Below are 15827 nucleotides of genomic sequence, written 5' to 3'. Positions count from 1 at the left end.
CAAGAAATTAATTTTATTATGTAAACAGCAAACCAGAATCTGTCTGTCCAAAGCGTTTAATTAGAACAAGAAATGGTTTTGAGGTCTACTATTTTTAAAAGAGTTAACATGATGAATAATTTTTACTAATGCTCCTAACTCATCAATTCTAAAATATGCAATTGTACACCACAGCCCATGATTCAGACAGGAAATTCTTTCTTCAAACTCTCTGGGTATTCAATGACTCACATAACAATTGAGGTATTTCCAAGGGTTTTCCTTTAAATATCCTAATATATTCTTCTGTAGTTTAACATTTTTCAGATGTAACACAAGACTAAATCTGAAGCCAACTGCAACACAAGGCTTCGACAGAAATCACAAGAATAAATATCTCTGATAGAGTTACTTGCATTTAGGCCATTTGGGCCATATACTTACCAATAAACTTGTTTTGCATAGTCTCTAGGAGAGCTTGGTGGGCATCCTCTGTTTGCAAAGCACATGAACATTCTCTGGCCAGTATGGTCCTCACAAGGTGCTCTCCACAACCTAAAGAAATATTAAGAATAGTCAAAATACAGATATCACTTTGAAGAAACCCTGTAACCAACTTACATCATCACATTAATTTGGCTGTGATTATGCAAAATAATGACAGTTTCTTCATAGTGATGCAAATGACAAGTGTCTGCCACACATTTTTATTTTTAAAAAGGTTGACACGAAGTCACTCAAAAAATCAAGAAAGTCAGTGGTTTTCTCATAACTTTGCTAAAATTTTGACTCTACAAAGTCATAAACCAAACAAAAATTACAGAAAGAAGAAACAGCAACACTGTCTCTGACTTAGCATTTCTAACCAGATAGAATCCTCTTACTACTTCTCCTGGGAATGATCCCTGCCTGCAACTCCCCAAACCAAAACGATTTCAGTGACAGAGTAACTCCTTCTGCATGACAGATTATTCTACTTAGTCCATCTGATTCAGCCTTTATCAACAAAGGAATACATGAATTCAGTCATGCTTTTTTGCCAAAGTGGCTGGTCACTGGACTGCTAATACAAATTCCTGTAATTTTTAAAGGTTTGTCCTTAAGAAATTAAAAAGCTGCTGCAAACAATCACTTATTGCCTCCGTGTTTTCTGTACTTATCCCCTGAAACCTATTTTTGGTGAAGACAAGCAGGTCATTGCTGCGACTCTTGTTCTGTAGGAACACTTTCACACCTGCTATTTTTACTCCTATACCCTTTTCCCTTCCTGTACTGCGCTCTGGGACATAGAGCTACAGCCAAATGGCACCATGGATGTTTACTGGACCAGATGGGGTTGTTGGGCAGAAAAATCACTGCTGATACCTTCTCCATACAGACCAAGGTCATTACACTACTTATGCCTCCTGTTTTTGACATTTTTCCTTAATGGCAGAGAAGCAGACAAAGCAGCCAGAAGAGGTTTAACCAAGAGTCAGGTGAACTGTGTTATCCAGTTAGGAAAGGAAAAACCACAACTAATGGAGAGTTGTGAAATAACAACGATCTCAAATTATCTAAATCTAAGTGACTGCATTTTGATCAAAACAGTGTTAGACACCAGAATATATAGAGAGAAGTCAAACACAGTCTGTTCACAATTATATATAAATATTTTTAGCATATTTCTCATTAAATACAAGATGATGCAAGCACTGGAATCATAAAAAAAAAAAATCTGCTATAATACAACTGGACTTATTAGCTCAGGTACAGAATGACATAAATACACCTACACAGAAACAAATTTATGGCTGGAAACAATCTAGTTGCTTCCAAGTGGCAGGGAGCTGGAGCTGGTAAGACATCAGACCTAGGCTGGCTTCACACAAAGGCAGCTCAGTCTCCACAAGTAACTCACACTTTACTGGAAGCACTGGCAAGCCCAGAACAGAGACACTGGCCGAAGCCAGCCTAGATGTGGCATGAAGAAAAATTTAATAATTAAACCCAACCCCAAGTGGCTCCAGAGCAGCCTGCTGAGTCTCTCGTCCCTGTGCATACGCTGAGTTTGGAGCACTGGCTGCTGTGGGTACAGCAGGGCACAAACACGTGGGCAGGTCTGGCACTGTGTGTTGCAGTGACACACAGACTGGTTCCCAGTTCTTTTCATCACTGTAAACCCTAACACGGCAAGCTACTCAATCTCCCTCTCTGGCTGCATGACACACAATTATACCCTTCCCCTTAAATGCAAAGCGAGTTTCCACTATTCTTCAAAGATTGCTAATACAGAAGGGAAAAAAAATTACCCCCCTCATTTTCACGATTGAAAAGAACCTCAACCCCCCCCCCCCCCAAAAAAAAAAAAAGCAACCAAAAACCAAAACAAAACAAAATGAAAAAAAACACCAAACAACACCCTCTGGAACACTATGGATGCATTAGATAATTAGATGTCAGAAAATCAGCCCAGACCAGAGACCAGATTGCTCAAAAATTGTGCGCACATGTCCCAAAATTCTGCTATGCTCAATCTTCACAAAAATACCTTGGTCTTCAGTTCTGTGTCCCTGCTAATGGGAATTGTCTCCTGATTAATGCAATTCAGCTAAACTGAGCTGTTTGAAGTGGGATACTTTGGCATTGAATCTACATACAACTGGAAGAACAGAAACACAAAAAATGCTTTGTATAGCAAACAGGCTGAGTAAAATCCAGTTGCAATTGTAGGGGAAAATGAAAGAGCCAAAATACTACAACAATTACACAGCCAAGGGAAGTTGTTCTTGAAAGCACAAGGGAGAAAGTGTTTTCATTGAGACTGACAAGTTCTCAAGTTAATGAAAGAAGTGTCCAGGTTAGGAGAATCTTCAAGGGGCTCATGCAATACAGCAATCTCAGCATCTGCTTACAGAAGGGTCTGTCTATTCATTTGCCTCATTATACCCACACTCTGAAGCTTCTGTCCACAATACAACTGTGAGTTATCTACTATTTATTCCAAAGTGATGGATGAAGAACATGAAAAAAACCCCACAAGATGCATTTTACCCATAGATCACAACATGGACTTTTTTAAAACTAGGAAACTTCAATCACTATGAAGTTTTGCTGTAAAGAATAAAAATAAAATTAAACAGGCAGATGTTCTGGCAAAACCTGAGAAAGCTGTTTTTTTCTTGAAAAAACCTGTTAGTACCTTTAAAATATAACATGTAATACCTTTAAATATAACTGTATAAATAAGAAGCAGGGGACTTAAAAGAGGAATCAAATAAATGAGACACAGAAATCAGAGTGAGCCTATGTATCTTCAGTGCATCAAGTAATAAAACCAGATGTTACTACTTCACAATTTTCAAGTATTTCCTAAATTGGAATTACAAAAAAACAACAATGGCCATTTTTTAGCATGACGTATAATGTTATTTCCCCCCCAGGAGAATGAATTTATTGAAGAGTTCCCATAACATCAAGTCTGCTCCAAAAAAAAATTCAGAGAGAGAAAACAATATGGGTTAAGAACAGCTGCAGCCCACATCCCCATCCAGGATCAACCACAAGGAAACAGCTTTGAAATTCTACTAACACATCACACATCTCTACATCCCCACAGACAGAGTCATTTCTTTTTGTCATATTTATGTCAACCTATAAGGCAACAAACTTAGAGGCTGCTGCTGGCAGTGTATGTAGAAATCTTTCAGCACATCACTTGCTGGCAGTCTGCAGGGACGGATAACTAAGGAAAACAATTTCCCCATTTGCAAATGAAAAATTTGTTACTGTAGTTCTTGATGTAGGAACATCTATTTTTGAAGAAGAAAAAAAAAATCTAAGCAGTATGTCACATATTTTGACCAGACACAGGCTAAGAAAAAGAACTGCCCTTACTATTATTCAAACCAAATTTCTTGCAGGTTTAGCAGATCTGTATGTCTGTATAGCCTCAAACTAGGGACATACTGTAGATAATACTAGGACTAGGCAAAAATTAATGTATACATTACCAGAGCAATCAAAACCGATTTGTAACTTACAATATAAAGTTGTGGGTTCAAATTTATAGTTCCAGTCACTTTAGTCTAACCACCAGCATTAGCTAACTTCCAAAAAAGTTATATTAACATGACTCAAGAGAGCAACTCCAGTGAAAGCTACTTAAACTCATTTCCAAATCATGCACACAAGCTGATGAAAATGTAAATCTGATTAATGTGCATAACTATCTCCCATTATACTACATTTAACTGGAAGTGTTAATACATTTGGCATTTCTTTCACTGAATAGTACTACCAAGTACAACCAAACCAAGAGGGACTCCTACTAACAATTTTCCAATTCTACATTAAAGTCTCAAATACATTTGTTTTAGTAACTTTCCTGTAAACAGAGTTAGAATCATTTTATTATCCTTTCCCAGTTATGATGATGACTTCTTCAGTATCCTGAAGTTCATTACTTTTCAGAGATGAGTATTTTGTAATGACAGACAAATGCTTCCCTAAGATTTCACACATGACTGACTCAAATGCAGACAACTAGCTGGAAAAATTTACTGGGCTAAATTAGAGCTTCACATTGAAATAACTTTCATATAGTAAACAAATTACTCTCCTAACACAGTACTATTCTGCAAACACCATGCTGCCTACTTCTAACTCCTCTGGTGACCAAAAAAACTCCTGTTGGAACTGCTGCTGTCCATGTTTGCAGGGCTAAGTACAATTAACTGCCTTCCTCTAGGACTGCTTCTGGCAAAGGCAGAAACACTTCTACAGAAAACAGAGAGTTTATAGAGACTATTTTGATAAATCATGCCTGACAAATTTGGTGACCTCCTACAATGAGTGGGGTGAGATAGTGGAACTGTTTGCCCAGGGAAGTTCTGAATGTGCCATCCCTGGAACTGTTCATGGCCAAGCTGGAAGGAGCTCTGAGGAATCAGCTTTAGTGGAAGGTGTTCCTGCCCACTGCAGGAACTTTAAAGTCTGATCTTTAAGGTCTCTCCCAACCCAAATCACTTGCAGATCCTACAAAAAATAAACAGAAACAGACAGATATTTTGATGCAAGTTTCTAGCCTCCTAGATTAAGGGGAGAGAATATACAGATCCCTAAAGGTTCCAGACATTGATGGCAACAGATTCCTATGACAAGGGAAGGAAAGAAGAATGAGGCTTAATAGCCACAACACCTTATTTTGTAAACAAACTACAAACCGAAACGGAATTCAAAAAGATCGCAGAAAACCCGTCTTCAACCAGAAGCTTCTATTCCTGCATGGAAATTATTTGAAGATGATCAACAAAATCACTTGAAGATCATACAGAAACACCAACACTGATTTTGAGACACACATATCTTGGATTATGCCACCATACAGTTTTACTGCAGTGTTTCTTTCAAAGTGCTAGGCAGACCAACAGTGAAACAGAACTTCTCTTTCCTGTGGCTATGTGTAATTTCTGACAATAATACACTTTTACCTCCAATTCAAATACTCCCCATTGATTACTACACACAAGAATTGCACAAGAACAGTTTAGGAATCTACAATCTTTTTTTTCATTGTCTCTTTTCCTTAAGCTATCCTACTATAATTTAGCTGTTCTGGATGTATCAGCAGTCCCCTGGAGTTACTACTGCAGCAGTAATTTGCTAGTTAGCCTATGCACAACTTCCATAACGACCAGGTCACTAGGGGGAAGGAGGTGTTGTGATGTTTTTGTTTTTATTTTCTTAAGATTGTTGACATCTTTAACTTTTAGGTATTATATTAGATACTATTTTACATTGCATACAATTCTGAAAAAGGTAAGAAATCTAAGCTTATAATTTTATAATATAAAATATGTAATAAATTTTAAATGCTAATCTTTCTGTACCAAAGAGTAACTAACATTCAATTCACAGCTTATACAAACTTTAACTTGCTACAGACTTGGATCTTTCATTTGAGCTTCGTGCAAGAAAATAAGGATTAAATCACTGGGTTTTTTCCTCAGCATAGTGACTTCTCAAGAAGATTTCTAATGCTTGAAATAACCACAACAAGAGGAGAAAGAACCCAGCACAATATAAGCTGAACATCCCATTCAATGCGTGCTCTGCATCTTTTAAGGCTCCTCCAATGGAACCAAGATGGCAAAGGAAAGGAGCAGCATGTCAGAGAGAAATTGTTTTTCTGCTCCTTTTGATGGGAGATGCTTTCAAGTCAGGAAATTAGAAACAGGTGTGCCAGAGGGCACACACATACACACACACACATATCCATGCAGCACACTGAAAAACATGCGTTTCCAATTTTCAGACATGAAAGATGCTCCTGTTGAATGGAAGGAGAAATGAAAATCAAGTTTGCTTTCTGTGAGCCACAAGCAGAGAGCTTGTGGAGCTTTGACAGGCTGCAGGAGCCTGTCTAGCTCTGAAACACACAGTACCTCAACAAAAAGTGTTGTTTTAAAGGAGTACAGAATGGAAACTTGCATTACTCATGTACAGTCAAGAATGGAAAAATTCATCTAGTTTACTCCACCACCAAAGTATGACTCTTTGCTTTACAGAAGCTGAAGACAGAAGTTACAGGTGATCTGTATTCTATCATCCACTCTATGCAGCAGAGTCTGAACCTGGCCCTGTTGTTTCTGTCCTGTTAAACTTTGATGTTATTTTCAGTTCAATAGTAGTCCCTGAAGTATCAGCTAACAAGTTAAAGAACTCCTATTTCTGCTCTATTTCCTGGATAACTTCTAGTTATGCCTCATGGAAACACTGTGAAACCTGTATTTCAGTAAGCTCTGCTCATCATTTCCAGCATCTCTAGAAAGATTTGAGTAAAACTTTGCATGGCACTGATTTTACAAAAACAAAACACAGTACAATATAAATATTTAGTTGGCAAGACACTGATACAGGTAGATAAATATTGAAAAAAAAATTAATGCATAATTCTCAAAAGACAAAATGCTGCAGTCTAGCAGAATGCACTACATAGAATGTCATACATTAATACTACAGTATTAAAGTAACATAATTTTAGAGGATTCTTTCTCCTATCAGCTGCTGTATCTTGTCTTCATACTAGCAGGGGAAATTTTTAAATTACTGACCAACTGCCAGAAAAAACACCTGCAAACAAAGCTCTGTCTAATTCCTAAAGCATTGATCCTAGAGGGCTCAATGGAGCACATTCCTGCTGCAGACAGAATATCCCTAGATGATTTACCTACTAAGAAAATGCAATGGACATTTCCCAAATGGTTGAAACTTTAGTAAATTTGGGCAGGTTTCAAAGATAACAAAAGAAATTCAACATGCAGACACACTCATGTCTAAAGCACCTTCCCTAAGGAAAGGTAGGAAAACACATCTCTACATTTTTAATATGGGAAAAATAAACTAAAATCACTCCAAAAAAACAACTAATTCAGCTTTTCTAGAATTTCACAGATAAGAAAAAAATGGTTGGAGAAATCAGGAGTCATTCATTTGGCATTGTAAGTTCTAAATAGTGGTAAATGGCAGACAATTTATTTTAAAAGCTTTTTGTTTGAGTTACTCTGAACAAAAATAATTTCAGATGTATCTCCAAGAGAGGTTAGAACGAAGAAAAAATGCAGGCTCCTTAAAGAGGATGTACTTTTTACATTCTTCATTACTTTTAATACATTTTGAAATATTAATTTCAGTTAAGCTGTAAAGAAAGAAGTCAACACTTTTACCCAGGCCTTCCTCAGAAGTTTTGCTGTTACTGATCTCTGTAAAAACCCTACACCTCTCTAAACTACTGTCATATAAAACTTACAGGGAGGGAAGTATGACAGTGGCTTATGTGTTTGCTACCTAAAGGTATAAAATCACTTTCAAATCCCAGGAGAGTGTTTAAGACATGGAAAGAGAGCTCAGTCTGCCACCATGTCCAAGTCACTTTCTATCCTTGCACCTATTTCAAGGCACTGGCACAAGGCTCAGCAGCAGGGACAGGATCAAGTGTCCAGAGCAGGATCTGGTGCTGTACAGCGGCTGGTCCTGGCTCCAAAAGTGCTGCTTAGCAAGCACTGAGCCTTCTGCAGGAAGCTACAACTTCCACAAGCCTGTGACCCTTCAAGCCTCATAGATATTATATCATCAAGCCTCATAGATATTATAATATAAATTAAAATTTCAATAAACCCTCCGATTATCGTATTCATCCAGTTCTGCTTCCCAGCAAGCCTTCCAAAGGTAATTCAAACAATCATTCTGATCACTGTGAGGACAAACCCCTCAGCTGTGAACACTGCAGAACTGTGTTAAATTGATTAGCTTCTCCATGCTACCATCCCCACAAATAATTTCTGCCCTGGGCTTCCTCTCTCTCCCCCAGACTTTGGTGGTGCTGAGTTAGCTCACACAGCACCTGCTACAGCACTGAATCCTCCCAGCTGCATCTGGACACACAGGCTGGATGAACTCTTGACAGAAACATTCACTTGATAGGTAAATACTGATCTGTCTGGAGATAGAGCTCCCCTTCCTCCACCCTATCCTCTGGTTCACAGTAACAATGACAGAACTCTTCTCCATTTGCTTCATCTGTGATGCATTAAATGACCTCTTATTCCCCAAATCTTACAGGGTCAGACTGATTTTGAGAGATAATACATGTGTCTACAAAGAGATTAATTGTATCATAATATCTATTCCACACAGTGTAGCTCAAACAACCCGTGCAGGACACAAGATCTGCATGTGAAATTCCTCTGGGCATTGGGATTCAGAAGGACAGGCCAGATAGACAATGCTGCACTTGTGTTATGTAAGGGCTAACAACACATGCAAGTTTGAAGCAAGCTTTATCACCACATTATAAATGTAATTCAGTGGCACAAGCTGCTCAGAGAAACTGTGGATGCCCCATTAATGCAAGTGTTCAAGGCCAGGCTGGATGGAGCTCTGAGCAGCCTGGTCTAGAGGAGAGGGAATCCCTGCCCAGGGCAGAGAGGTTCCATCCATTAATTAAGGTCCTTCCAACCCCAACTATTCCATGACTGTACAAAACAGCACTGGCCAGGTATTCATTCACAGGATCCTAACACAGCCACTGCTGCCCTCAACAGAAAGGAATCACAAAGCCAGAGTTATGCACCACAAGTCAATTTATTGGCATTAAAGCTTCCTTGAAAAGCATTTACTCTGATGATGTGCACATCACTGTGGTTTGTTTGCAAAAGGAGTTTTCAAGTAGGAACCTACAGACCAGTGGCTGCCATAAGGAGACCAAAATGCTGGCAGAGGGCATAACTCAACAAATAATTTAACAACCACAGCCCATCTCTGCACAGGTGCCATTCCTATTCCATCCTATCCCACATTGCCTGCAAAAGCAGCAATGGACTGCAAAGAATGACTGATGTGAACACAATTTGAGCAGGAAAAGGTGGGGCAAGGAAAAGTGAATATATTAACTCCCTTACTGATGTCAATTTCAAAAACAAGAGAAACCTGGCTGGACAAGACTTCTTGAGGTTCCTTTCAAATTAAACAACTCTGATTCTTCAAAACTGATTCTTCAAAACACAAAGTGTGCTATTTATCCTTCAGAGAATGATGCATTATGCATACATATGTATATCCAACAGAGGTTTTAAAGTATTGTGATCTAATCTCTAAAATGCCTTTATGAGAACAGAGGCCACTGCTTCTGTCATGAGACCTTAACAGTTTTCTAGGATCTTGGTGAATTCACCAACACAAGAAACTGGCAAGGAAGTTTACACAGAATAAATACAGTTTGTACATGTGTCCCTAAAACACTGCTGTTTTCTCTATCTGATTTTCATTCCATTCAAGAAGAGATTCTGGGCAGGAGAGAAGAGCAAGACGTCACTAGGGGACTTCTCCCAGACAGAATCCTCAACTACACCTCGTAAATAAATCTGGTATTTCCAGCAATCTGACATTCCTTGTACCTCCTCAACAAAACACAGCTCTGGCTCAGCCCTGAAACCAAATTATGTTTGTTAGCATCCTTAAATTTTCTGAATGACTTCAACATATGTCAAGCTTCTACTCCCTCTCTGGGGCCATAACTTTGGTTGTATTTTAAACCTCCCTAGGATAACCTATGTGCCTTTCTTCTATCAGATAGTCTCTTCAAATAAACTTTAGTGAAAGCTGGAGATTTTGCAGCTTTGTGTCACACAATTTCTGCATTTTGTAAATAATGCAAGACCTTCTATCTTCAGAAATGCAATATTAAAGGTTTGCTGGCTTCAATGGCTGGTACCTAGATACAACACACATCCATCCTTTGTATGCTTTCTATTTCCTGCTCTTGTTAAGATGAAAGAAATGCAAGATATTTTCAGTCTCTACACTTTCACTCAAAAATTCCGCTTGGGTTTAATTTTCAAAGTGTCCTGCATTAACTGTTACTGTAATTTTATATTTATATTTATTGTTAAGGTTCTGCATATCCAAAGAATTAGTATTTCTCCCCCAGGAAAGATACAGCCTGCCTCTTACACCAGCAGTATTGCTTTTGGCACAGTTAGTGAATGAATATTCACAATCATCACAGATATTCCAACTGAATAGGAAATTCAGTGTCACATTTGACATTATTTTGAATGAGAAGAATATGCACAAAGAGTTTGATTCTTATTATGCTCAGGAAAAACAGGAAGTTTTTTCTTAAAGTGCAGCCAAAAAATGGACTATTGCTTCTCCCATGGCTGGGTTTTGTTCACAAATGTTTTCCCTCCAAATAATATCCATCTTCCTGTGTTTACATTCATATACCAGCAAAAAAACACCCAATAAAGAGTTCCAAGCAGCCCTACAAAGTGTTCTGGCCTCTTTTGGTGGGGAGGTGGTGGGGGTGCTTAAAGGGGAGCCTGTTTTGTTTATGTCTGTGTGCACACATGCATGGAAAAGCTTTTAAATACCACAGATTTGGCTTCTTCTACATTGATCCAAAACCCAGTTTAGCTGTTAATGACATTCATACTAAATAAAAGCCAATGGTCATGCTCATCTCATTTAACATCTCATTTAATTTCACTCCACCTCCACCATCCTTCCTGCACAGAAGGGCCCTTGCACTGTTACTGCTCGGGTATCTTGGGTGTGCCCCCAACACAACTGCAACATTCTTTGTATTTCTTGAATTTTAATACTGCTTTGGAGATACTTAAACTCCTGTAATGTTTATCCTTTAGCTGCCAATAAAGTCCCATAACAATTTTTTTCCCAACCAAAATATTAATTTTAATATAATTCAGAGTTTATACATCAAAATGTCTCAAAAAGTTGATGGAAAAAAAAAACCAAACTTCTTTACACAGAAACTGAATTTTAGACTGAGTTGCAGAATAAACCTTGGATTTAGGGCCCCTTAAACTCCCAGTCATTCCTAAGTTTCCCCATCTCCCCCAGTGGGTTTTTAGAAGGTCTCCATCTTTTGATTTCAGTTGTCCCAGGCCCTGTTAAGCTATAACCATAAAATATGAGTTTTACAATATGCTGCATTTTGTAAACCTTGAAGTAACTTCTGAAAAGCCAAAAAAACCGCCAAAAACCCTAAAACCACTGTGTTCAAACAACATGGTCAAGTGACTGTTAGAGGTATGAAATTACCGTGCAAAAAGTTGAAGTCGTGCCCAAACAAGAACACAACCACCACCTTTGGCACACTCAGCATAAAAACATTATAAAAATAGCCAAAAATATTGAAGAAACAACTTGCTAAAAGGCATAAAATCTAATACCAAATCCTTCCTGAAGAGGCAAAAGCAGGAAGCCTCCTAGCAGCTACAGGGCCAACAGAAGATCCAAAATTTCTTCAAATAATACACAAGCATTGAAAAAAACCTACAGAATTTGGGATTACTTTTGAGTACTTGTGTGGTGACATCTTCCCCCAGCCTGCTTTTTTTCTAATGAGGCAGGTACTTAAAGACACTGAAGATTCAATTGGAGGATTTTAAAACAAAATTAATAAAAATTCAAGAACAAATCCTATTCTATTATTAACTGCAGCATTTAAACTAAAACTCCCTTTTCGAAGGAAGTTTCTACAAAGGTAATCACAGAATAAAACTATTCCCAGCAAAACTAAAATATTATTATTAAAACTAAGATATAAAATATTCTATTCTCAGTGATCACTAAAAAGAAGTTTAAAAGTGTAAACCAACACAAAAGAGAAACCTTTTATTTCCCAAAGAATTATTCAGCTAAAATTATCTGGTTTAACACACAATAATACCAAATAATTCTGAGGATACTTTTGATAAAGCTTGTGGGGGGAATTAGAGTTTAATTTTTTATTCAAGACTTTATTTTAATTCCAAATGTGATTTGATGAGTCAGCTATTCTCTGAAGTCATGTAACAATAAACATTAACCATTACTCAATGCCCACAGCAACCACTGTCTAATGTTATTCTTTTTTTCTTCTCCCCACAAAACGGAAAAAATTCCCTGTAGAAACTATTAGATTTGTGCCAAATTCATGACTCAAAGAAAAATTAAAATAAATAGACACGTGAAATTAAAAGAACAAAATGTTATATTGTGAAAACCACAGAAATTTAAACTGATTGTAGGTTTCTCTTACATACATCTTTTAAATACATTTACGGACAGGTGTAAATGTCTAAATGTAAAATGAAACATAAAATGAATGTGCATGTACACAGTTTATACATAGCATGAAAGTTGTATTGGTTGCTGATTTAAAAAAAAAATGTTAAGACAAAACCTGTTTGGAAACCTCCAAGAAGGGGGTAAAATCACTATTATAAATACAGTCTAGTCTGGGTTTAGTTACATCAAGGGACAGTGGTGATATTCTGTTAAAAAGCACTGTTCATCTTGAAGCTTTCTAAACCAAGGCATCTCCTAGAATTCAGACAGTACACTTATTTTCTAAATATTTAACAATGATGTATCTTAATGCCTTATTCTCTTCCTTGGCCATGGCAGTTTCACCTGAATGTTTGCAGATGTTCATGCCCCCATTCCCATGTCTTGTTGAGATCCAGCCAAGTCGCAAGTTTCATTCTTTCAACTTTTCCTACAACTTAATTTTCCATCCCTTTACTCCTTAATTAAATTCATGATTCACATCGTTGGATGTTCATATTTTAAACAAGAGTCAGGCATCAATACATTTTAGAACTGCACTAAACATAAAGTACATTATAAAATAAAACATTACGAGCTTCTGAAATGGAAAAAAGAATGGTATTGATTACAGAGGAGTTCTCACTTCCTGTAAACATTTCTATCTCTCTCTCTCTCACAGACATACACATACTTTAAAGGAAAACCAGAAACAAGAGTTTAATTAAACACCACTAGTCTGAATTTCAAACCCATGAACGAACAGATGGCCACACTTCACAATCCAGCAGCAGGCCACTCCAATTAACTGGGACTGGGATCAGGGTAATGTCATGGAAGCCAGAAGTTTAGAACCAAAAAAAAAATCCATATATGTGTGACAGTTGTAAACAGTATAACATTGAAGTACTTAGGATTATACAAAAGTGGTACCAGCAAAAAGAGAGGAAGCTAATATTTCAGACTGTCATTAAATCTAATCTCCTGTGAGGGCACCAGTGCTCACATGGACTTCAAATCCAGCTGACTTTGCAAAGAACAGCTTTAAAATATAATTAAAGTTGTCCACTTCAGCTCTTCCACAAACAAACAATCTCTAATATTGGACTTGTGCTCATGAATTAATTAAAACATGGTCCCAAACACTTGAATAGATTTAGTTACATCACTAAGCATTTATTAAACTAAAATCAATATGGTGTCCCTTGAGTAAAAATGTCTTCTGACACTGCTGGGTTCAGTAAAACCATCCCCTGAGTAAGCACCAAAAAGCACATCTGCTTTTACTGACATCAGAATTAAGGGTGACCATCTACACCAATTTTCAACAGTGCCAGGCAGACATGAGTACAGAGGAAATAAAAGCAATACAGGATATTACTGATGCGTCTATCAAATTTTAAATCTGTCACCTTGCTCCCCCCACTGTTTCTGCAGCAGGACTCCAGCTCTGCACTGCCCACGGGATACAGCTGGCATTACCCAAATCTCAACTCTGCAGGTTTTCTTCACCTCTCCCTACACTGGATGCTGATAACTCTGACCCCTGAGCAGGGACAATACCATAAATTTTGTAAGCTGACATAAACACTTATGAAAAAGAGTTGTATTTTTTTCTGATTGAGGCTGTTCATAAAATAAGTGGGAAGAACAAAAAAGTAAAAGCAACTCCTACATACCTTCAGCTTAAGACTTTTGTGTTCTGCAAGGCATCAAATAAACACAATATTTTTGTGTATCAAGGACCCTGAGCTTTCCAAAGAGAGCAGAAGCTCTCCTAATTCTTACATCACTTTGACAATTGCTGAATAAATATTTCCTGACACACTTATTTCAGTATTTTGGTTTTGCCTTTTCCCTTTCCTTTCAGAAGGAAAAGAGAGATGAAGAAAAAACTCACTTAAATACTCATCTGAAATAGTAATTAAATATTTTTGAGGAAAAAATGCTGCATGTAGAATTTCTGTATCAAAGGACCCTCTGATTATCTCTGTCCTTTACACAAGGCTTCCATTCCCAGAGGTATTCTGCATTTAATACAATACTGGGCTAATAAGCACTTTTTCACAGGAGAACAGGCTCCCTAATATTTAACAAATCCAGCACATCCTTTCAGTGCAACATAAAACAGGATAAAAATTTTCATGGTTGCTAATTAACTAAAAAGGGCAATATAAGCAACCAACAAGAGATATAAATACAATACTGACAATAATAAATGATTCAAAGTAAATGAAACAAATAAATAAGTGATACAAATTTAGAATATAGTCTGGAAATTATGTTGGTATTTTAAATTTACAAACTAATTACAGAGGAAGATAGTAACTTCATTAAATATTTATAAAAGTAGTAAATACCTGAAGTACTCACAGCAGTGGAATAAGGGTTATGAGCTCCTGTATTTTCAGCCCAGCAGCCACAACCATAAAGAGCTGCCTAAGGAAAGAAGCACATTGTTCATAAATTTTAAGTGTGTGAGATTTTTGCTTTACTTCCTTTCCTTAAAAAAATATAAAAATAACCTCAAACCAACAACAACAACAAAAAAAGAAACCCAAGAAAAATGCAAGTATTAGTAAAAGATTAATAAGAATATCATAACCATATTGCAATTCCACTCCATTTTACTACATCCTTTTATTATTCTAGAGATCTGAGTGTTTGTCATAGAGACAGAATTCTAGCCTCGCTTAACAGAAAATGAGGGTAAAGATATAACCCTGCTCATATAAAGTCTCTTTCACTCTGCTATTCAAAAACACAAACAAAAAAAAAAAAAATATCTTAAGTACATTTCAAAAGAGAACTGCTTTTTGGACAGCGGAAAATGTCAACAAAAAAATACAGCTGTACAGCAATGGAATACAAAATTTCTGCTGCACCTCAAAATCCCCTAACAACAATAAGGTGACACACCACAAATATGTCATTATAACATTAATAATAAATAGAACTATGCATAATTTATAATCATAATTATATATAACACATCATAAATACCTGATATGTTTTTATTACTTTTGCCCCTTTCTCCAATTCACAAAACCATTTAAAAATTAATTAGGACAGCTTCCCTAAATATTGAGGGAAATCTTGTTTCAAGACTAAGCATTTAAGATCATTTAAGCTCAAGAAATTAACTTAGTGATATCTCTGTCAAAAGGTAACTAACTACAGAACACCTTCCCTATCACAGTTTCATTACACTGATGAAGGACACTAAAACCACTTGCAAAGCAGTGCAGTGAAAT

The 15827-nt window shown here is 37.0% G+C and overlaps 1 protein-coding gene across 4 annotated transcripts in view; it reads right to left on the bottom strand.

Annotated features, from left to right (window-relative positions):
- The window catches only part of TASP1 (taspase 1), an 80122-nt gene that overhangs the window by 24901 nt on the left and 39394 nt on the right, over positions 1–15827 (bottom strand). For all 4 annotated transcript variants that reach the window (XM_005488504.4, XM_005488505.4, XM_074536855.1 and 1 more), the window contains exons 10-11: positions 14934–15012; positions 424–534 (exon numbers count right to left, since the gene is read on the bottom strand). In XM_005488504.4, the coding sequence (XP_005488561.1) occupies positions 424–534; positions 14934–15012 (190 nt within the window). The remainder of the gene's footprint in view (positions 1–423; positions 535–14933; positions 15013–15827) is intronic.

This window comes from Zonotrichia albicollis, chromosome 3 (genome assembly GCF_047830755.1).
Source record: "Zonotrichia albicollis isolate bZonAlb1 chromosome 3, bZonAlb1.hap1, whole genome shotgun sequence".
In the NCBI taxonomy this organism is placed as follows: Eukaryota; Metazoa; Chordata; class Aves; order Passeriformes; family Passerellidae; genus Zonotrichia; species Zonotrichia albicollis.
This window is presented reverse-complemented; position numbering and strand designations above follow the sequence as displayed.